At 37.9% G+C, this 23,323-nt stretch overlaps 2 protein-coding genes across 7 annotated transcripts in view; one reads left to right on the top strand and one right to left on the bottom strand.

Annotated features, from left to right (window-relative positions):
• The window catches only part of LOC106642730 (neuralized-like protein 2), a 173,354-nt gene that overhangs the window by 14,674 nt on the left and 135,357 nt on the right, over positions 1-23,323 (top strand). For 2 of the 3 annotated variants that reach the window (XM_089593821.1, XM_089593819.1), the window contains exon 1: positions 2,525-2,711. The exons of the other annotated variant lie outside the window; for it this stretch is intronic. The gene's annotated coding sequence lies outside the window, so the exon portion shown is untranslated. Of the gene's footprint in view, positions 1-2,524; positions 2,712-23,323 lie in introns of those variants that run through there. 3 annotated transcript variants of the gene reach the window in all.
• Positions 2,364-3,430, bottom strand: mRpS21 (mitochondrial ribosomal protein S21). Of its 4 annotated transcripts, XM_089593823.1 has the most exons (3): positions 3,358-3,430; positions 2,788-3,066; positions 2,364-2,639 (listed from the first exon to the last, which is right to left on the bottom strand). In XM_089593823.1, exons 1-2 carry the CDS (start codon positions 3,400-3,402, stop codon positions 2,797-2,799), a joined length of 315 nt encoding a protein of 104 aa, XP_089449949.1. In that variant the 5' UTR covers positions 3,403-3,430; the 3' UTR covers positions 2,364-2,639; positions 2,788-2,796. The 4 variants fall into 4 exon arrangements, with proteins under 4 accessions (XP_089449949.1, XP_089449948.1, XP_089449951.1 ...); XM_089593822.1 differs by lacking the exon at positions 2,364-2,639 and having other exon boundaries at positions 2,710-3,066; XM_089593825.1 differs by lacking the exon at positions 2,364-2,639 and having other exon boundaries at positions 2,710-3,066; positions 3,143-3,419.

The raw sequence follows: 23,323 nt of genomic DNA, 5'->3' as shown, positions 1-23,323 counted from the left end.
AAAATGTGTATAAGAATATTTATTTCACCTGAATAATACAACAATCTGTTAAAAAAAATCAAGAAATCGTCAAGAGATATGACAACCTTAAAAAGCTATGACGATTGTTTTTCCCAAGCCATCGTAACAATATGAAAAAGTAATCCTGCTGAGTCCTGAATCATTGACATCGGTCAAAAAGTCTGAGATCACACACATGCAAGCATACGAATACGCACATAAAGATTTATATGATCTACCAAGTATTTAGTTAGTTATCAATGTTACTATCATTCAAATTATTACCTTTAAAATTATGAATTAGCCTTGCCAGCTATAACTATTAACGTAATAAATTATTTAATAGTCAGTTGTTGCGTAGGATTCTATGTACGTGACACAGTATTAAAAATAAAATTTTTTTACCATGCCCGAAAAAAAAGTGTTGACAATATTCATAAATTAAAATGAAAGTTGCAATAAGAAATTAAAATAGAATACTGAATTATACTAAAAAAAAAAAAAAATCCAATGGCAATCAGAATTGAACCCCAAATCGCCAAAATAATCCCAAATAGGCATAAGCCCTAGCCATCTCAGCTATTCAAACTTCGGACTCCATGTAACCTAAAGTCACATATGTTCATTGATACCCTCCGAAGCTTGGCCTACAGTTCATAGCGATTATGATAAGTAAAAATAATAATTTATATTTAAGGTGCTTATAGCCATACTATCAACCTCAAAAATTATTTCAAGCGAAATATTTTTTCAACGTAATTTGATACGCAGTACTAAACGAAAATCCAAAGTATAAGAAGAACTAAAAAATAAATGCCTTGAAAGTCTGAGCTTCCAATTGCGTAAACATTTATTTGTATGATTTAATTTTCGAAAAATAATATGGCTAGCCTCTCTTAAACTTTCATATGTCATAGAGAATTGTAAATTAAAATAGGTTTTTTATTTTACAAATATTAGATGTGAAATCTTTTTCTCTTCTCTATTTCCCCTCAATTTCTATGACCTTATTTAAGAAGTTAGTATAAGTATATAGCGAGAAAGACTCGTCGCTTTCTTTCGCTATGATATACGCGGGTATATATATAGTTATCTAGCTGTAGTCGGCATTTCCATGCACCACACACCACTCCTCTCTCCGTAGGCACATATTCAGTATACCCCTTCCACGCGTCTCCAAAGTATGTGCCTACATGCCCATTTCCACGCGAATCCGTAGGCACACACTCGGTATACCCCCTCCACGCTTCTCAAATAAAAAAAAAAAATATGTGTGCCTGTTTCGACCGCTTGGCCGCGACGGGGCGCTCGAAACAGTAGCCAAAAGTGAACTCGCGCCGTAGCATTGCAGTCAGCAATCTTTCTACTAATCTCTGGTCATGCCAAGTCAGACCAAGCTGCGCCCAAGTCAGCGCCGTATTACAAACCCACCTTCAGCCAGGCTTGCAGGTTGCTTGATTTGGACCATGCGTTTAAGGGGGCTCCTTCATGAAAGTCCCCAAACAGAGATATATTATTTCTTATAAATAAAAGTCTAGTGAATTTAATGGTGGTCTAAATTATATTTTGAATGGGTCAAAATTTTGAGAAATCCGAGCTCAAAGTTGTAACTATTAGCACGTGTTCCTATGGGGCAGCGTGAAAAACAATTTGTTTTCGTTTATAATAAACCTAAATTAAATGTCCCAGCAGACTGAATATATACGTTTTGTAGATGAAGTCTTCCTCTGTAATATGCTGTATTAAAGATTGTAGATAAAGGACCATTTTAGCGAGATATTTGTGATGGAAATAAATAAATAGTGTCCGGGAGGTCAGGAGGTCACGTGGGTAGCAGACGTACTTGTTCACGACATATATATACCATATACCTATATATTACATTGCTATACTACACCAACACAGGTGGTCTGGTCTGGTGGTGTACCCTCGTGTGCACTAAGACTGGTCAAAACAATAATTAATTTTTCGTACAAAGTTAAACTACACACATAAATATCATTTTTCCCACTTCATACGTTATTAAAAATATCATAATGATTTTCAGACACATTTGTTTATTAAAAAACAAAACCTTATTTTTTGTTTGTCTTTGACCTCAGCAGTAGTCGTAGGAGCCCCCTTAAGACTTTCAATCATAGAGGTATAAGGATAGAGGGGAAAAGCGCTATACTAGCTCATTAGCGGCAGCGACAGCATAACTAAGTGTAACGGGGCATCTGTCCTTGTTGCCAAAGCCACGTTATTGGCTACTTCTTCGTCCTGAATCCTACAGTTGATTCAATCTCATGTATGACTCGACCAATAACATAACTGCCAGACAAAGACAGATGCCCCGTTACGTAGCGAATTCTGCTGTCGCATATCACGCCCCCTTTTCTCCTCTATTCTTATACCTCTATGCTTTCAATTCTACTCGGGGTACGTGGGATGGATTTTAGTTTTAACTTTGGTCGCTTGGATTGCTTTTGCCAGGTTCTTTGGCGCTGTAGTAGTCATATTTCACCCTACATATGGCGTCGCGATGGATATAGCGCAGAACGGCACGAAATGAGTCCTCTTTGGTACGCCACACCTTGCAGCTTCGCTCTAGATTAACATTTCTCTTAAATCACGTTCAAGTTACATATGCGCGGACACTAGAAAAAGATAAAGCACTGTCAGAATTTAAAAGATAAAGTATTTTTACACAAAACAACTAACCATTTTCTGTAAGTAGGTATTTATTATGTTCTTTGTAGCTACATTTTATGACAATTATTAGCGTAACAATTAGTTGTACATTACATGACAAATCTAGAAGCTCCCTGGAAATGGATCAACTCGATTTTTTCTCAACATAAACTGAATTCTTCTATTCATATCCTCGTCGTAAATAGCTTTACATCTTTCATAATTGATTCTTCTCCTGACTTGACACGGTTTTTCATAATATCTTGTGCGTCTAAACTGATCAAGTATGCCTTCACGTCCTAAAATTTTGTTCATTAGACGGCAAGCACGTTCAGTATCATTGTTTTTAACAAAAACCGTTCTTGATAAATAATAAACATGTTTTAACCCCATCTACAACATAAATACAAAAATTATATACTTTCTTATCTTTGTGTAAAACTAGCAAAAACATTCGTTTTCAATTAACTTTGTATTGAATGATTGTTATTGAGAAAATGACTATTGGATGTACAATATAAGGTAAATAAATGTACGCCTTGGACACAATTAAAAAATACCGGTAAAGTGTACAAGAGATTTGTTGAAATGTCGGGAAAACTGGCAATAAATTTTACTGTAAAGCTTTAAAAGATTTTTTTGTTGAATAAAATAGATGAATATAACTGTTACGGTAGTCTGTACACTATTAACAACGACTTTATATGAATATCGGTGAACTGTCTTCATGTTAAATAACTACGCTACACTAGCTAAATGTGACGAGCATAGACTTAAGAGAAACAGAGACTGCTCGTTCTTGTGTACGTCGTAAAAGCAAAAGTAGAAGGAGACACAACATCGAACGTGGGTCTGTCTCTCTTGCACATTTCCAACTTTGGCAACGCACGGTAAAAACAGACACCCAAGTTCGATGCTGTGTGTCTCCTTCTACTTGTGCTTCAGCCTTCAGCCTTCAGTACCGTACAATCGTACATAAGAACGAGCAGTCTATGTTTCTTATATGTCTATGGCCAGCTAATGCAATCTACCCACCGTTGGGCAGTGGTGGGCATAGAGATATAAGTATTTAATAAACTGGCCAGTCAACGCCCCGGGTCACCTATTACTAGGTGACCCGAAGCGCTGACTGGCTTGTTTATTAACTAATTAAATGTAAATCAACAGTCCAAGCACCTATCACCGCATAACCCAAATCGCTTAGTGGACCTCCTGTTTATTAATAAACTGAGCAGCTATTACTAGGTGTCTCAGGGCGCTCACTGACCAGTTTATTAACTAATTAAATATAAATTAAAAGCCCAAGCACCTATCACCAGATGACCCGGAGCGCTTAATGGCCACTTTTTTGTAGATTAAACTGAGCGCCTATCACCAGGTGACCCAGGGCGCTGACTGGCTAGTTTATTAACTAATTAAATATAAATTAACAGTCCAAGCACCTATTACCGCGTAACCCGAAGCACTTACTGGACCATCTGTTTATTGATAAACTGAGCGGCTATTACTAGGTGTCTCAGGGCGCTTACTGACCAGTTTATTAACTAATTAAATATAAATTAAAAGCCCAAGCACCTATTACCGCATAACCCGAAGCGCTTACTGGACCACCTTTTTATTGATAAACTGAGCGCCTATTACCAGATGACCCGGGGCGCTTACTGACCAGTTCATTAACTAATTTAATATAAATTTAAAGCCCAAGCGTCTATCACCAGATGACCGGGGGCGCTGACTGGCCAGTTTATTAACTAATTTAATATAAATCAACAGTCCAAGCACCTATCACCGCATAACCCAAATCGCTTAGTGGACCTCCTGTTTATTAATAAACTGAGCGGCTATTACTAGGTGTCTCAGGGCGCTCACTGACCAGTTTATTAACTAATTAAATATAAATTAAAAGCCCAAGCACCTATCACTAGATGACCCGGAGCGCTTAATGGCCACTTTTCTGTAGATTAAACTGAGCGCCTATCACCAGGTGACCCAGGGCGCTGACTGGCCAGTTTATTAACTAATTAAATATAAATCAACAGTCCAAGCACCTATCACCGCATAACCCAAATCGCTTAGTGGACCTCCTGTTTATTAATAAACTGAGCGGCTATTACTAGGTGTCTCAGGGTGCTCACTGACCAGTTTATTAACTAATTAAATATAAATCAACAGTCCAAGCACCTATCACCGCATAACCCGAAGCACTTACTGGACCATCTGTTTATTGATAAACTGAGCGGCTATTACTAGGTGTCTCAGGGCGCTTACTGACCAGTTTATTAACTCATTAAATATAAATTAAAAGCCCAAGCACCTATTACCGCATAACCCGAAGTGCTTACTGGACCATCTTTTTATTGATAAACTGAGCGCCTATTATTAGATGACACAGGGTGCTTACTGATCAGTTCATTAACTAATTTAATATAAATTCAAAGCCCAAGCGTCTATCACCAGATGACCCGGGGCGCTGACTCGCCAGTTTATTAACTAATTAAATATAAATTAACAGTCCAAGCACCTATCACCGCACAACCCAAATCGCTTACTGGACCTTCTGTTCATTAATAAACTAAGCGGCTATTACCAGGTGTCTCAGAGCACTCACTGGCCAGTTTATTAACTAATTAAATATTAATTAAAAGCCCAAGCACCTATCACCAGATGACCTGGAGCGCTTAATGGCCACTTTTTTTTAAATTAAACTAAGCATCTATCACCAGATGACCCGGGGCGCTGACTGGCCAATTTATTAACTAATTAAACTTAAATTAACAGTCCAAGCACCTATCACCGCGTAACCCGAAGCGCTTACTGGACCTTCTGTTTATTCATAAACTAAGCGGCTATTACCAGGTGACTAAGGGCGCTTACTGGCCAATTTAGTAACTATTTTTATTATTTATTTATTTATTTCATACTCGGTCCCTTTCGGGTTTGGAGGGCTTCCGTTACATTTCCTATCGTTATCTTTGCACATTACTTTTACATATGTTTTACATTTTCATTCATGATTTTCAAGTTACATAACCTTTTCTTATTAGTAAGTAAACAAAACATATAATAAATTTTGAAAAAAAAAACTTTTCAAAGATAATTTGAATCTAATTTGAAATTCATATTAATATTTATATTCAAATTTAACTACAAATGAAATAAAATGAAATCTATTAATAATACTGAAATAATTAGTCACTTTTTCTTTTAGATAATATTATGAACCTAAAACTTTTCAAAGATAATTTTTTACTAATTTACAATTCATATTAACATTTATGTTTAAATTTAACTAGAAATGAAATAAAATGAAATCTATTAATAATACTGTAACAATTAGTCACTTTTTCTTTTATATAATATTAGAAACTTTAAAAAAAACAAAAAAAAAAAAAATATACTGTCCATATAGCCACTGCAATTAAATAAATTAAATCTTAAATACTACAGTCTTTTTGAAAGTATATTTACACTTCACTTTACACTTAACACTGTTTTTCTTGATCCTTTCTCTTCGCTCTTCTCTCTTCTCATATCCTTCCCTTCTTCCTTCTTGATTTCTTCATCCTATTTCTCTTGGCACTCTCAGGAACTCTCCCCTTCTTTTTTTTTCTAACTACTCTTCTCAATATTTCTATTTCCTTTGCGCTCTTATCAAGTATATCTTCTATTACTTTTCTGCTCCTTGTTTGTTCGCATCTCTTCAGTATGTGTGTATGATTTTCCTCCTCTTCCTTGCATAATCTACATTTCCTTTCTTCTTCTTCCTTCCAATGTTCTCTGCTTTTACATTCATTACCACATCTAAATCTTGCCATTAATTTTCTATCTTTTATTGGTATTTCCATCTTCAGATATTCTGGTTCATCCTCTGTTATTATGTCCTTGTATATCTTATTATATCTTGAGTTTTTTATCTATTCTCATCTTTTCCTTTTTCCTTTCTTCTTATACTCTCTATTATCTTAAATCTTACTTGCTCTTTGAATTCTGTCCCTCTCATGTATCTTGTTTCTGTTACTTCTTCTTCCTTTAATATTTCCATTCTCTTTTTCGCTACTCTTCCTATGTTTTCTCTTTCTTTATCTTTATCTTTTTCTCTTATGCCTTCTTTTGCTAATTTAATTTTTAAGTCCCTAATCTTTTTTTCAAATTTAATTGCTCTTCTTAGCGCCTTCATTTTCATGCTTTCCAATTTACATTCTTCTTCCACTAAATAATTTGGTGTATTTCTGTCTAATCCCAATAACCACTTAATATATTTTCTTTGTATACTTTCCAATCTCTCATCTTCTTCCCAGCCCCATACTTCTGCTCCGAATAACGCTATACTCTCCACTAATGCCACAAATAACTTCTCCCTTCTTTGATAACTATACTTAAATATCCTCTCACCTATACTCCGAACGCTTTTTATCGCCATTATAGCCTTTCTCTTCCTTTCTTCCAAATGCCTTTCATTACTACCATTTTTTTGTAAAATATATCCCAGATATCTAATTTCTGTCACTTCTTCTAGTTCATTTTCTCCCCATTTTCATACTCTATCTTTCCTTGCTCTTTTTTCGAATACTAAAATTTTTGTTTTTCTTTCGCTCAAAATCATTTTCTTTTTCTCAATGTATTTTTTGAACCTTTTTAACATATCTTTTAGCTCTTCTTCTCTGTCTGCTATTAAAACTATGTCATCAGCGTAGGATAAACTCTATATTTTTTCATTTCCTATTCTGCATCCTCCTACTTGCCCTTTTTTCATTTCCTCTTCTAGATCCGCTAAGTACACATTAAATAATGTTGGGCTCAATGGACACCCTTGCCTTACTCCCCTCTCTGTCCAAAATTCATCTGATATTTCATCTCCTACCTTCACTATATTTATTGTTTTTTTGTATATATCCATAATTCTACTTATCAATATTTTACTCACCTCCATATCTTGCAATCTTTCCTTTAAAACCGTTCTATCTACTCTGTCAAATGCCTCTTTTAGATCAATGAAGCATGCGAATATTTTTCCTTTTGGTTTACTTAATTTGTCTTCCACTATGTACTTCAGCGTATAAATTGCTTCCATCACTCCTCTTCCTTCTCTGAATCCAAATTGACTTTCTGCTAATTTTTGTTCAATCTCTTTTTTTAATAATTCATTTAACATACTCGCGTATATTTTATATGCCGTGCATGTCAAAGTTACCCCTCTGAAATTATCCAGCTCTTTTTTATCACCTCCTTTATAAATTGTGCAAATCACTCCTCTTCTCCATTGTACTGGAATCCTTCCTTCTTTTCATACTTTCTTCATCAATTCCCATAGCGCTGCATCAACCTCTTTTGGCATATATTTCCATGTTTCGTTTTCTAGTTTGTCATCTCCTGGTGCCTTCCTCGGTTTTAACCTATTTACTAACCTCTTGAACTCTTCTTTTCTTGATTCTTCTTGGTCCTGTGTACTTTTCTCTATTCTTGCATTCTCTTCTTCCACCTTTTCTATCATCATAGCTTTTTCATCCTTACCGCCTAGTTTTCTCATAATATGCCTTCTCTATTCTTCAATTTCTGTCTTATTATTAACGCCTGCTTTCTTCTTTCTATATCTATTTATATAATTCCAAATTTCCCTTTCTGATTTTGCGACCTTTATATTTTTTTCCTCCGTTATTTCATACCTTTTTCTTTTCGCCTCGCACCAATTTCTATACTCTCTCTTTTTGTTAATTAGATAGTTTCTATCCACTTTCTTTTTTCTCCATAGCTTCATTATTTTTCTCAGCTCCTTCTTTTTTGTTTTCCATTCTTTGTCATACCACTTTCTTTCTCCCAACCTCCATACCTTAGACTGTTTTTTAGTTTTTGGTACTGCTGCTTCTATTGCTTCTTTTTTTTTTCCAACTTCTTTCTACTTGTATCTCTTTCCAATTCCATTCTTCGCACCTCTCCTGGTAATGGTCTATCAATTCTTGCGTCCATTCTCTTCTTGAAATTTCCTTTTCTTCCTTTCCCCTATCTTCTACCATCTCTATTTCATTTTCTAAGTATATTTCTAATGGCATGTGATCTGACTCTGTTCTTTGTCCTATTTTTAATTCTTTTATCTGATCTAACGCTTCTTGATTACTTATAACATAATCTATTACTGACTCACCTCTGCTGCCAATGTACGTGTAGTTTCCTTCTTCTCCTTTTTGTCCGTTAACTATACCCCATCCTTTTTCTGTTATTTCCTTAATTAACCTTCTTCCTTCCTTGTTGATTGTTTCATCTTTTGATTTCCTGTTACTAACTTCCTTGCTTCCAATCTCCATCTCACTGACCCATCCACCTTCCCTGCCAGTCCTTGCATTCCAATCTCCTGCCAGTATAATACCACCTTTTTCCTGAGTTCCTATTTTTTCTTTTATAATTTCCATTGTCTTTGCCACGTCTTGGCAATATACTCCTACAAATGTCCACTCTTGTTCGCCATATTTAATCTCTTGTTTTACTATGTTACCACTCAATTCCTCGTAATTTTTAATTTCTAACTTCTTATTAATTCCTGTAATTATTCCTCCTTTCGCTCTACTTTTTTTATGTTCTCTTTTTGCTGCAACAAATTTCTATTCATACTTTTTCGACATCTTACTTTCTATATCTTCCCATTTATTTTTCTCTAACCATGTTTCTACTAACATTATAACATCAAAATTATTTAAATATTCCCATACTTCCACGTCTTATTTAACACTCCTGCTATGTTCCAAACGCATATATTTATACTTTTTTTTTCTCCTCCTCCAGCTCCCTCTCCTCATTCCCTTTTTGTCCTCTTCATTCTTGCGATCTTTCTGTTATCTTCCCCTGTATCCTTCTTCTTTCTTCTAGGAAATTTCCCTTCCATTCGTTGTATCTATATTACTTATCATCAATCATCAATTTCATACAGCCAATTTTAGTGGTTTTTCCTTCGTTTCTTTGTTCCTTTGATTTATCTAATATCAATCTTTGTATTTCTCTTTCTTTTCGTGTCAAATCATTTTCAATATATATTCCTTTTTCAAGCTTCTTCTTGTTCATCATGATACTGTCTTTCATTTCCTTGCTTTCCAATTCTACTACTACCATTTTCATATCACTTTTTCCTTTCTTTACCACTATTTCAGTAGCATTTTTCACCTCTACATTGACATTGATTTTCTGTTCCACAAACTCTTCCACCTTCTTTTTTATATTTTCTTTTTTTATAATTGCACCTTTAATGACAATGTTCTGTCTTCTTTTCTCCCTTTCATTTTTTTCTAATTTCCATTCTAATCTGTTGATCCTTTCTTCAATAATTTTCTTCTCTTCTATCCACTCTAGTCTTTCTTTTAACCACCTGCTTCTTTACTCTCTCCACTCTTCTTCTCTCTTTTCTAATCTTTCCATCAATTCAAAAATACTATCTAATCTCTTTTCTATCCTACTCATCTTATCATTTTGTTCTTTAACATCCTGACTTTCATCCTTTTTCTCTTTTTCTCTCTGGAAATTCAGGGTGGATTGTTCTTTGATTTTTGGATTTGTGTTTGTATTACTTCTCGTGTGAATATTTGCGTTTTTTCCTGTCATTTTCAAAATTTTACCGACTCTACAGATATGTTTCTTACCGACTCTGTCAATTCCGGTAATTCAGGAATTCTTTTTATCTACTGCCAGTAACCAGGTTGTCAAAAACTTCTTTATTTACTGTCTCTTTAAAAATATTCCCTGCCCGTGCCCTTCCTTCTTACTGGGTTTCCTAACCTCACTTTTTTCTATACCCCTGTTTGCTCACTTTTTCACTATTCACTGTTCACTTTTCTTAATTATTATCACTTCTTTCTTTCTCCCTTTTCCTTCGTATACAACTTTTTCCTTTGTTCACCCGATTGCACTATTCTTTTGCGACTTGCATTGGCGTCTTGTTCGTCTCTCGCGTTCTCTGTCCTACCTGTTTTTTAATTCTTTATAATCCTCCTGTTTCACTTTCTTTTTCACTTTTTGTCACTGTTTATTATGTCCTCATGTATTTCACCACTTTTTAAAGACTTTATTACAGCTATCTACCCTTGCTCTTTCTTCTATTTATTGCTTTATTCAGGAGCTCACTTTTAAACGTCCACTCTCCTACGTGTCCACAACGGAAGTCAATTTAGTAACTAATTTAATATAAATTAAAAGCCCAAGCACCTTTCACCAGATGACCCGGGGCGCTTCCTGGCCATTTTTTTTTAAATTAAACTGAGCGCCTATCACCAGATGACCCGGGGCGCAGACTGGCCAGTTTATTACCTAATTAAATATAAATTAACAGCCTAAGCACCTATTTCCGCATAACCCGAAGCGCTAACTGGCCAGTTTATTAACAAATTCAATATAAATTAAAAGCCCAAGCGCCTAACACCATCTGCAGATGACCCAGGGCGCTTACTGCAGTCCATGGACCTTCTGTTTATTAATAAACTGAGTGCCTATCCCCAGATGCCCTTAAATACTTGCTTTTCAGTTTACAAACCGTCTGTTTAACAATTATCGACACAAGTGCTCGTTAAGAAACGAAAAGAATCAAATTTTTGGCCTTTGTAGTATTAATAAATGGGTTGGAAATCAACAACAAGCTGTAAAACGTCCTTAGTTACCTGATATAAGTTCTGTTCTATTGTTAACTTAAAAATCCTCTAAAATGTTCTAAGTAACATCGGAGTTGCCTTTTCCCACACAACCCGAGGCGCTTACTGGCCGCTTTGTTTCTTAATATAATAAATAAAATAACACAAGCGCAAATCCCCACACAACCCAGGGTGCTTACTGGCAGCTTTGTTTATTAATTGAATAAATCAAATAACACAAGTGCCAATCCCCACACAACCCAGGGTGCTTACTGGACGCTTTGTTTATTAATTGAAAAAATAAAATAACACAAGCGCAAATCCCCACACAACCCAGGACGCTTACTGGCCGCTTTGTTTATGAATTAAATAAATAAAATAACACAAGCGCCAATCCCCACACAACCCCGGGCGCTTACTGGCCGCTTTGTTCATTAATTGAATAAATCAAATAACACAAGCGCCAATTCCCACACAACCCGGGGCGCTTACTGGCCGCTTTGTTTCTTAACATAATAAATAAAATAACACAAGTGCCAATCTCCACACAACCCGGGGCGCTTACTGGCCGCTTTGTTTTTTAATTGAATAAATAAAATAACACAAGCGCCAATTACCACACAACCCGGGGCGCTAACTGGCCGCCTTGTTTATTAATTGAATAAATAAAATAACACAAGCGCCAATCCCCACACAACCCGGGGCCCTTACTGGCCACTTTGTTTATTAATTAAATAAATAAAATAACACAAGGCCCAATCACCACACAACTCAGGGCGCTTACTGGCCGCTTTGTTTATTAATTGAATAAATCAAATAACACAAGCGCCAATCCCCACACAACCCCAGGCGCTTACTGGCCGCTTTGTTTCTTAATATAATAAATAAAATATTACAAGCGCAAATCCTGATAATCGTGCCTTTATAATATTTTATAATTATTGTTATTTCAGTAGTTGGCCAATTAGTACGTTAGGTTACTTATACATACAGCATTAGTTATTTGTTGGTTTTTTTTTGTATCATACAATTAAGAACCTATTAAGTGCCTTACTTTGCTACACATTAAATGCCGTACTATTGTAGCATTTTTCATTTTATTCACCAGTGGACAGTAAGCGCCCTGGGTCATGTAGTGATAGACGCTTGGGATTTTAATTTATATTTGATTAGTTAATAAACTGGCCAGTAAGCGCCCTGAGTCACCTGGTAATAGCCTCTCAGTTTATTAATATACATAAGGTCCAGTAAGCGCTTTGGGTTATGGGGTGATAGGTGCTTGGACTGTTAATTTATATTTAATTAGTTAATAAACTGCCTAGTCAGCGCCCTCAGTCACCTGGTAATAGCTGCTCAGTTTATTAATAAACAGAAGGTCCAGTAAGCGCTTCGGGTTATGCAGTGATAGGTGCTTGGACTCATATTTTATATTTAATTAGTTAACAAACAAGCCAGTCAGCGCCCTGGGTCACCTAGTAATAGGCGCTCAGTTTATCAATAAATAGATGGTCCAGTACGCGCTTTAGGTTGTGCGGTAATATGTGCTTTGACTGTTGATTTACATTTAATTAGTTAATATACTGGCCAGTCAGCGCCCTGGGTCACCTGGTGATAGGTGCTCAGTTTAATTTTAAAAAAAGTGGCCAGTAAGCGCCCTGGGTCATGTAGCGATGGACGCTTGGTCTTTTAATTTTTATTTAATTAGTTAATAAACTATCCAGTCAGTGCACTGGGTCATCCAGTAATAGACGCTTGGGCTTTTAATTAATATTTAATTAGTTAATAAACTGGTCAGTAAGCGCCCCAGGTCATATGGTAATAGCCGCTCAGTTTAATCTACAAAAAAGTGGCCATTAAGCGCTCCGGGTTGTCTGGTGATAGGTGCTTGGGCTTTAAATTTATATTTAATTAGTTAATAAAGTGGTCAGTGAGCGCCCTGAGACACCCAGTAATAGCCGCTCAGTTTATTAATAAACAGGATGTCTACTAAGTGATTTGGGTTATGCGGTAATAGCTGCTTGGACTGTTTATTTATATTTAATTAGTTAATAAACTGGCCAGTCAGCGCCCTGGGTCACCTGGTGATAGGCGCTCAGATTAATCTACAAAAAAGTGGCCTTTAAGCGCTCCGGGTTGTCTGGTGATAGGTGCTTGGGCTTTAAATTTATATTTAATTAGTTAATAAAGTGGTCAGTGAGCGCCCTGAGACACCCAGTAATAGCCGCTCAGTTTATTAATAAACAGGATGTCTACTAAGTGATTTGGGTTATGCGGTGAGAGTTGCTTTGACTGTTGATTAATATTTGATTAGTTAATAAACTGGCCAGTCAGCGCCCCCGGTCATGTGGTGATAGACGCTTGGGCTTTAAATTTATATTTAATTAGATAATAAACTGTTTAGGAAGCGCCCCGGATCATCTGGTAATAGGCGCTCAGTTTATCAATAAACGGATGGTCCAGTAAGCGCTTCGGGTTATGCGGTAATAGGTGCTTGGACTGTTAATTTATATTTAATTAGTTTATAAACTGGCCAGTCAGCGCCCTGGGTCACCTGGTGATAGGCGCTTAGTTTGATTTAAAAAAAAGTGGCCAGTAAGTGCCCTGGGTTATGTAGGGATAGACGCTTGGGCTTGTAATTTATATTTGATTAGTTAATAAACTGGCCAGTGAGCGCCCTGGCTCCTCTAGTAATAGCTGCTCCATTTATTAATAAACAAAAGGTCCAGTTAAAGCTTCGGGCTATTCGGTGATAGGTGCTTGGACTGTTAAATTATATTTAATTAGATAATAAACTGGCCAGTCAGCTTCTAGTCATCTGGTGATAGGCACTCAGTTTATTTTGAAAAACAGTGGCCAGTAAGGACCCCAGGTAAAATGGTGATGGATGCTTGGGCTTTTACCTCAATTTAATTAGTTAATAAACTAGCCAGTAAGCGCCCTGGGTCACTTGGTGATAGGCGCTCAGTTTAATTTTAAGAAAAGTGGCCAGTAAGCGCCCTGGGTCATGTAGCGATAGACGCTTGGGCTTGTAATTTATATTTAATAAGTTAATAAACTGGCCAGTCAGCGCCCTTGGTCATATCGTGATAGGCGCTCATATTAATTTGAAATTAAAGTGGCCAGTGAGCGCCCTGGGTCATGTAGCAATAGAAGCTTTGGCTTCTAATTTATATTTAATTAAATAATGAACTGTTCAGTAAGCGCCCTGGGTCATCTGGTTGTAGGCGCTCAGTTTATCAATAAACAAATGGTCCAGTAAGCGCTTCGGGTTATGCGGTAATAGCTGCTTGGACTGTTTATTTATATTTAATTAGTTAATAAACTGGCCAGTCAGCGCCCTGGGTCACCTGGTGATAGGCGCTTAGTTTAATCTACAAAAAAGTGGCCATTAAGCGCTCCAAGTCATCTGGTAATAGGTGCTTGGGCTTTTAATTTATATTTAATTAGTTAATATACTGGTCAGTAAGCGCCCTTAGACACCTGGTAATAGCCGCTCTGTTTATTAATAAACAGGAGGTCCACTAAGCGATTCGGGTTATGCAGTGTTAGGTGCTTGGACTGTTTATTTATATTTAATTAGTTAATAAACTGGCCAGTCAGCGCCCTGGGTCACCTGGTGATAGGCGCTCAGTTTATAGATAAATAAATGGTCCAGTACGCGCTTTAGGTTGTGCGGTAATAGGTGCTTTGACTGTTGATTTACATTTAATTAGTTAATATACTGGCCAGTCAGCGACCTGGGTCACCTGGTGATAGGTGCTCAGTTTAATTTAAAAAAAAATGGCCAGTAAGCGCCCTGGGTCATGTAGCGATGGACGCTTGGTCTTTTAATTTTCATATAATTAGTTAATAAACTATCCAGTCAGTGCACTGGGTCATTCAGTAATAGACGCTTGGGCTTTTAATTAATATTTGATTAGTTAATAAACTGGTCAGTAAGCGCCCCAGGTCATATGGTAATAGCCGCTCAGTTTGTCAATAAACAGACGGTCCAGTAAGCGCTTTGGGTTCCGCGGTAATAGGTGCTTGGACTGTTATTTTATATTTAATTAGTTTATAAACTAGCCAGTCAGCGCCCTGGGTCACCTGGTGATAGGCGCTTAGTTTATCAATAAATAGATGGTCTAGTAAGCGCTTTGGGTTGTGCGGTAATAGGTGCTTGGACTGTTGATTTACATTTAATTAGTTGATAAACTGGCCAGTCAGCGCTTTAGGTCACCTGGTGATAGATGCTCAGTTTAATTTTGAAAAAAGTGGCCAGTAAGCGCCCTGGGTCATGTAGCGATGGACGCTTAATCTATTAATTTTTATTAAATTAGTTTATAAACTATCCAGTCAGTGCACTGGGTCATCTAGTAATAGACGCTTGGGCTTTTAATTAATATTTAATTAGTTAATGAACTGGTCAGTAAGCGCCCCAGGTCATCTGTTAATAGGCGCTCAGTTTATTAATAAATAGATGGTCCAGAAAGCGCTTTAAGTTATGCAGTAAAAGGTGCTTGGACTGTTGACTTAAATTTAATTAGTTAATAAACTGGCCAGTCAGTGCCCCGGGTCACCTGGTGATAGGTGCTCAGTTAAATTTAAAAAAAAATGGCCAGTAAGCGCCCTGGGTCATGTAGCGATAGACGCTTGGGCTTGTAATTTATGCATAATTAGTTAATAAACTGGCCAGTCAGCGCCCCGGGTCATCTGGTAATAGCCGCTCAGTTTATCAATAAACAGATGGTCCAGTAAGCGCTTTGGGTTATGCGGTAATAAGTGCTTGGACTGTTAATTCACATTTAATTAGTTAATACACTGGCCAGTCAGGGCCCTGGGTCATCTGGTGATAGGCGCTCAGTTTAATCTACAGAAAAGTGGCCATTAAGCGCTCCGAGTCATCTGGTAATAAGTGCTTGGGCTTTTAAATTATATTTAATTAGTTAATATACTGGTCAGTCAGCGCCCTGAGACACCTAGTATTAGCCGCTCAGTTTATTAATAAACAGGAGGTCCACTAAGCGATTTGGGTTATGCAGTGATAGGTGCTTGGACTCATGATTTATATTTAATTAGTTAACAAACAAGCCAGTCAGCGCCCTGGGTCACCTAGTAATAGGCGCTCAGTTTATCAATAAATAGATGGTCCAGTCCGCGCTTTGGGTTGTGCGGTAATAGGTGCTTGGACTGTTGATTTACATTTAATTAGTTAATATACTGGCCAGTCAGCGCCCTGGGTCACCTGGTAATAGGTGCTCAGTTTAATTTTAAAAAAAGTGGCCAGTAAGCGCCCTAAGTCATGTAGCGATGGACGCTTGGTCTTTTAATTTTTATTTATTTAGTTAATAAACTATCCAGTCAGTGCACTGGGTCATCAAGTAATAGACGCTTGGGCTTTTAATCAATATTTAATTAGTTAATAAACTGGTCAGTAAGCGCCCAAGGTCATATGGTAATAGCCGCTCAGTTTATCAATAAACAGACGGTCCAGTAAGCGCTTTGGGTTATGCGGTAATAAGTGCTTGGACTGTTAATTTACATTTAATTAGTTAATACACTGGCCAGTCAGGGCCCTGGGTCATCTGGTGATAGGCGCTCAGTTTAATGTACAGAAAAGTGAACATTCAGCGCTCCGAGTCATCTGGTAATAAGTGCTTGGGCTTTTAATTTATATTTAATTAGTTAATATACTGGTCAGTAAGCGCCCCAGGTCATATGGTAATAGCCGCTCAGTTTATTAATAAACAGACGGTACAGTAAGCGCTTTGGGTTACGCGGTAATAGGTGCTTGGACTGTTGCTTTACATTTAATTAGTTAATAAACTGGCCAGTCAGCGCTTTGGGTCACCTGGTGATAGATGCTCAGTTTAATTTTGAAAAAAGTGGCCAGTAAGCGCCCTGGGTCATGTAGCGATGGACGCTTAATCTATTAATTTTTATTAAATTAGTTTATAAACTATCCAGTCAGTGCACTGGGTCATTTAGTAATAGACGCTTGGGCTTTTAATTAATATTTAATTAGTTAATGAACTGGTCAGTAAGCGCCCCAGGTCATCTGTTAATAGGCGCTCAGTTTATTAATTAATAGATGGTCCAGAAAGCGCTCTAAGTTATGCAGTAATAGGTGCTTAGACTGTTGACTTAAATTTAATAAGTTAATAAACTGGCCAGTCAGTGCCCCGGGTCACCTGGTGATAGGTGCTCAGTTAAATTTAAAAAAAAGTGGCCAGTAAGCGCCCTGGGTCATGTAGCGATAGACGCTTGGGCTTGTAATTTATGCATAATTAGTTAATAAACTGGCCAGTCAGCGCCCCTGGTCATCTGGTGATAGGCGCTCAGTTTATTAATAAACAGAAGGTCCACTAAGCGATTTGGGTTATGCGGTGATAGGTGCTTGGACTGTTGATTTATATTTAATTAGTTAATAAACTTGCCAGTCAGCGCCCTCGGTCATGTGGTGATAGACGCTTGGGCTTTGAATTTATATTAATCTAGTTAATGAACTGGTCAGTAAGCGCTCCGGGTCATCTGGTGCTATAGGCTCAGTTTATTAATCAATAAATGGTCTAGTAAGCGCTTTGGGTTATGCGGTGATAAGTGCTTCGACTGTTAATTTATATTCAATTAGTTAATAAACTAGCCAGTCAGCGCCCCAGGTCATCTGGTGATAGGCGCTCAGTTTATTAAGAAACAGGAGGTCCAATAAGCGATTTTGGTTATGCAGTGATAGGTGCTTGGACTCATATTTTATATTTAATTAGTTAACAAACAAGCCAGTCAGCGCCCTGGGTCACCTAGTAATAGGCGCTCAGTTTATCAATAAATAGATGGTCCAGTACGCGCTTTAGGTTGTGCGGTAATATGTGCTTTGACTGTTGATTTACATTTAATTAGTTAATATACTGGCCAGTCAGCGCCCTGGGTCACCTGGTGATAGGTGCTCAGTTTAATTTAAAAAAAAGTGGCCAGCAAGCGCCCTGTGTCATGTAGCTATGGACGCTTGGTCTTTTAATTTTTATTTAATTAGTTAATAAACTATCCAGTCAGTGCACTGGGTCATCCAGTAATAGACGCTTGGGCTTTTAATTAATATTTAATTAGTTAATAAACTGGTCAGTAAGCGCCCCAGGTCATATGGTAATAGCCGCTCAGTTTATCAATAAACAGACGGTCCAGTAAGCGCTTTGGGTTACGCGGTAATAGGTGCTTGGACTCTTAATTTATATTTAATTAGTTTATAAACTAGCCAGTTAGCGCCCTGGGTCACCTGGTGATAGGCGCTTAGTTTAATTTTAAAAAAAGTGGCCAGTAAGTTCCCTGGGTTATGTAGCGATAGACGCTTGGGCTTGTAATTTATATTTGATTAGTTAATAAACTGGCCAGTGAGCGCCCTGGCTTCCCTGGTAATAGGCGCTCAGTTTATCAATAAATAGATGGTCCAGTACGCGCTTTGGGTTGTGTGGTAATAGGTGCTTGGACTGTTGATTTACATTTCATTAGTTAATATACTGGCCAGTCAGCGCCCTGGGTCACCTGGTGATAGGCGCTCAGTTTAATTTTAAGAAAAGTGGCCAGTAAGCGCCCTGGGTCATGTAGCGATAGACGCTTGGGCTTGTAATTTATATTTAATAAGTTGATAAACTGGCCAGTCAGCGCCCTTGGTCATATCGTGATAGGCGCTCATATTAATTTGAAATAAAAGTGGCCAGTGAGCGCCCTAGGTCATGTAGCAATAGAAGCTTTGGCTTCTAATTTATATTTAATGAGATAATGAACTGTTCAGTAAGCGCCCTGGGTCATCTGGTTGTAGGCGCTCAGTTTATCAATAAACAAATGATCCAGTAAGCGCTTCGGGTTATGCGGTAATAGCTGCTTGGACTGTTTATTTATATTTAATTAGTTAATAAACTGGCCAGTCAGCGCCCTGGGTCACCTGGTGATAGGCGCTCAGTTTAATCTACAAAAAAGTGGCCATTAAGCGCTCCGGGTTGTCTGGTGATAGGTGCTTGGGCTTTAAATTTATATTTAATTAGTTAATAAAGTGGTCAGTGAGCGCCCTGAGACACCCAGTAATAGCCGCTCAGTTTATTAATAAACAGGATGTCTACTAAGTGATTTGGGTTATGCGGTAATAGCTGCTTGTACTGTTTATTTATATTTAATTAGTTAATAAACTGGCCAGTCAGCGCCCTGGGTCACCTGGTGATAGGCGCTCAGTTTAATCTACAAAAAAGTGGCCTTTAAGCGCTCCGGGTTGTCTGGTGATAGGTGCTTGGGCTTTAAATTTATATTTAATTAGTTAATAAAGTGGTCAGTGAGCGCCCTGAGACACCCAGTAATAGCCGCTCAGTTTATTAATAAACAGGATGTCTACTAAGTGATTTGGGTTATGCGGTGAGAGTTGCTTTGACTGTTAATTAATATTTGATTAGTTAATAAACTGGCCAGTCAGCGCCCCCGGTCATGTGGTGATAGACGCTTGGGCTTTAAATTTATATTTCATTAGATAATAAACTGTTTAGGAAGCGCCCCGGATCATCTGGTAATAGGCGCTCAGTTTATCAATAAACAGATGGTCCAGTAAGCGCTTCGGGTTATGCGGTAATAGGTGTTGGACTGTTGATTTATATTTAATTAGTTGATAAACTGGCCACTCAGCGCCCTGGGTCACCTGGTGATAGGCGCTTAGTTTAATTTAAAAAAAAGTGGCCAGTAAGTGCCCTGGGTTATGTAGCGATAGACGCTTGGGCTTGTAATTTATATTTGATTAGTTAATAAACTGGCCAGTGAGCGCCCTGGCTCCTCTAGTAATAGCTGCTCCATTTATTAATAAACAAAAGGTCCAGTTAAAGCTTCGGGCTATTCGGTGATAGGTGCTTGGACTGTTAAATTATATTTAATTAGATAATAAACTGGCCAGTCAGCTTCTAGTCATCTGGTGATAGGCGTTCAGTTTAATTTTAAAAAAGGTCTAGTAAGCGCTTCCAGTTATGCGGTGGTAGGTGCTTGGACTTTTAATTTGTATTAAATTAGTTAATAAATTGGCCAGTCAGCTTCCCAGGTCATCTGGCGATAGGCACTCAGTTTATTTTGAAAAACAGTGGCCAGTAAGGACCCCAGGTAAAATGGTGATGGATGCTTGGGCTTTTACCTCAATTTAATTAGTTAATAAACTAGCCAGTAAGCGCCCTGGGTCACTTAGTGATAGGCACTCAGTTTAATTTTAAGAAAAGTGGCCAGTAAGCGCCCTGGGTCATTTAGCGATAGACGCTTGGGCTTGTAATTTATATTTAATAAGTTAATAAACTGGCCAGTCAGCGCCCTTGGTCATATCGTGATAGGCGCTCATATTAATTTGAAATAAAAGTGGCCAGTGAGCGCCCTGGGTCATGTAGCAATAGAAGCTTTGGCTTCTAATTTATATTTAATTAGATAATGAACTGTTCAGTAAGCGCCCTGGGTCATCTGGTTGTAGGGGCTCAGTTTATAAATAAACAAATGGTCCAGTAAGCGCTTCGGGTTATGCGGTAATAGCTGCTTGGACTGTTTATTTATATTTAATTAGTATATAAACTGGCCAGTCAGCGCCCCTGGTCATCTGGTGATAGGCGCTTAGTTTATTAATAAACAGAAGGTCCACTAAGCGATTTGGGTTATGCGGTGATAGGTGCTTGGACTGTTGATTTATATTCAATTAGTTAATAAACTAGCCAGTCAGCGCCCCAGGTCATCTGGTGATAGGCGCTCAGTTTATTAAGAAACAGGAGGTCCAATAAGCGATTTTGGTTATGCAGTGATAGGTGCTTGGACTCATATTTTATATTTAATTAGTTAACAAACAAGCCAGTCAGCGCCCTGGGTCACCTAGTAATAGGCGCTCAGTTTATCAATAAATAGATGGTCCAGTACGCGCTTTAGGTTGTGCGGTAATATGTGCTTTGACTGTTGATTTACATTTAATTAGTTAATATACTGGCCAGTCAGCGCCCTGGGTCACCTGGTGATAGGTGCTCAGTTTAATTTAAAAAAAAGTGGCCAGCAAGCGCCCTGTGTCATGTAGCTATGGACGCTTGGTCTTTTAATTTTTATTTAATTAGTTAATAAACTATCCAGTCAGTGCACTGGGTCATCCAGTAATAGACGCTTGGGCTTTTAATTAATATTTAATTAGTTAATAAACTGGTCAGTAAGCGCCCCAGGTCATATGGTAATAGCCGCTCAGTTTATCAATAAACAGACGGTCCAGTAAGCGCTTTGGGTTACGCGGTAATAGGTGCTTGGACTCTTAATTTATATTTAATTAGTTTATAAACTAGCCAGTTAGCGCCCTGGGTCACCTGGTGATAGGCGCTTAGTTTAATTTTAAAAAAAGTGGCCAGTAAGTTCCCTGGGTTATGTAGCGATAGACGCTTGGGCTTGTAATTTATATTTGATTAGTTAATAAACTGGCCAGTGAGCGCCCTGGCTTCCCTGGTAATAGGCGCTCAGTTTATCAATAAATAGATGGTCCAGTACGCGCTTTGGGTTGTGTGGTAATAGGTGCTTGGACTGTTGATTTACATTTCATTAGTTAATATACTGGCCAGTCAGCGCCCTGGGTCACCTGGTGATAGGCGCTCAGTTTAATTTTAAGAAAAGTGGCCAGTAAGCGCCCTGGGTCATGTAGCGATAGACGCTTGGGCTTGTAATTTATATTTAATAAGTTGATAAACTGGCCAGTCAGCGCCCTTGGTCATATCGTGATAGGCGCTCATATTAATTTGAAATAAAAGTGGCCAGTGAGCGCCCTAGGTCATGTAGCAATAGAAGCTTTGGCTTCTAATTTATATTTAATGAGATAATGAACTGTTCAGTAAGCGCCCTGGGTCATCTGGTTGTAGGCGCTCAGTTTATCAATAAACAAATGATCCAGTAAGCGCTTCGGGTTATGCGGTAATAGCTGCTTGGACTGTTTATTTATATTTAATTAGTTAATAAACTGGCCAGTCAGCGCCCTGGGTCACCTGGTGATAGGCGCTCAGTTTAATCTACAAAAAAGTGGCCATTAAGCGCTCCGGGTTGTCTGGTGATAGGTGCTTGGGCTTTAAATTTATATTTTATTAGTTAATAAAGTGGTCAGTGAGCGCCCTGAGACACCCAGTAATAGCCGCTCAGTTTATTAATAAACAGGATGTCTACTAAGTGATTTGGGTTATGCGGTAATAGCTGCTTGTACTGTTTATTTATATTTAATTAGTTAATAAACTGGCCAGTCAGCGCCCTGGGTCACCTGGTGATAGGCGCTCAGATTAATCTACAAAAAAGTGGCCTTTAAGCGCTCCGGGTTGTCTGGTGATAGGTGCTTGGGCTTTAAATTTATATTTAATTAGTTAATAGAGTGGTCAGTGAGCGCCCTGAGACACCCAGTAATAGCCGCTCAGTTTATTAATAAACAGGATGTCTACTAAGTGATTTGGGTTATGCGGTGAGAGTTGCTTTGACTGTTAATTAATATTTAGTTAGTTAATAAACTGGCCAGTCAGCGCCCCCGGTCATGTGGTGATAGACGCTTGGGCTTTAAATTTATATTTCATTAGATAATAAACTGTTTAGGAAGCGCCCCGGATCATCTGGTAATAGGCGCTCAGTTTATCAATAAACAGATGGTCCAGTAAGCGCTTCGGGTTATGCGGTAATAGGTGTTGGACTGTTGATTTATATTTAATTAGTTGATAAACTGGCCACTCAGCGCCCTGGGTCACCTGGTGATAGGCGCTTAGTTTAATTTAAAAAAAAGTGGCCAGTAAGTGCCCTGGGTTATGTAGCGATAGACGCTTGGGCTTGTAATTTATATTTGATTAGTTAATAAACTGGCCAGTGAGCGCCCTGGCTCCTCTAGTAATAGCTGCTCCATTTATTAATAAACAAAAGGTCCAGTTAAAGCTTCGGGCTATTCGGTGATAGGTGCTTGGACTGTTAAATTATATTTAATTAGATAATAAACTGGCCAGTCAGCTTCTAGTCATCTGGTGATAGGCGTTCAGTTTAATTTTAAAAAAGGTCTAGTAAGCGCTTCCAGTTATGCG

This window comes from Copidosoma floridanum, unplaced genomic scaffold (genome assembly GCF_036245765.1).
Source record: "Copidosoma floridanum isolate Cflo_tuat_1 unplaced genomic scaffold, Cflo_Japanese_pri ptg000020l, whole genome shotgun sequence".
Taxonomy (NCBI): Eukaryota; Metazoa; Arthropoda; class Insecta; order Hymenoptera; family Encyrtidae; genus Copidosoma; species Copidosoma floridanum.
The sequence above is the reverse complement of the archived record's forward strand: the minus strand, read 5'-3'. Positions and strand labels throughout refer to the sequence as shown.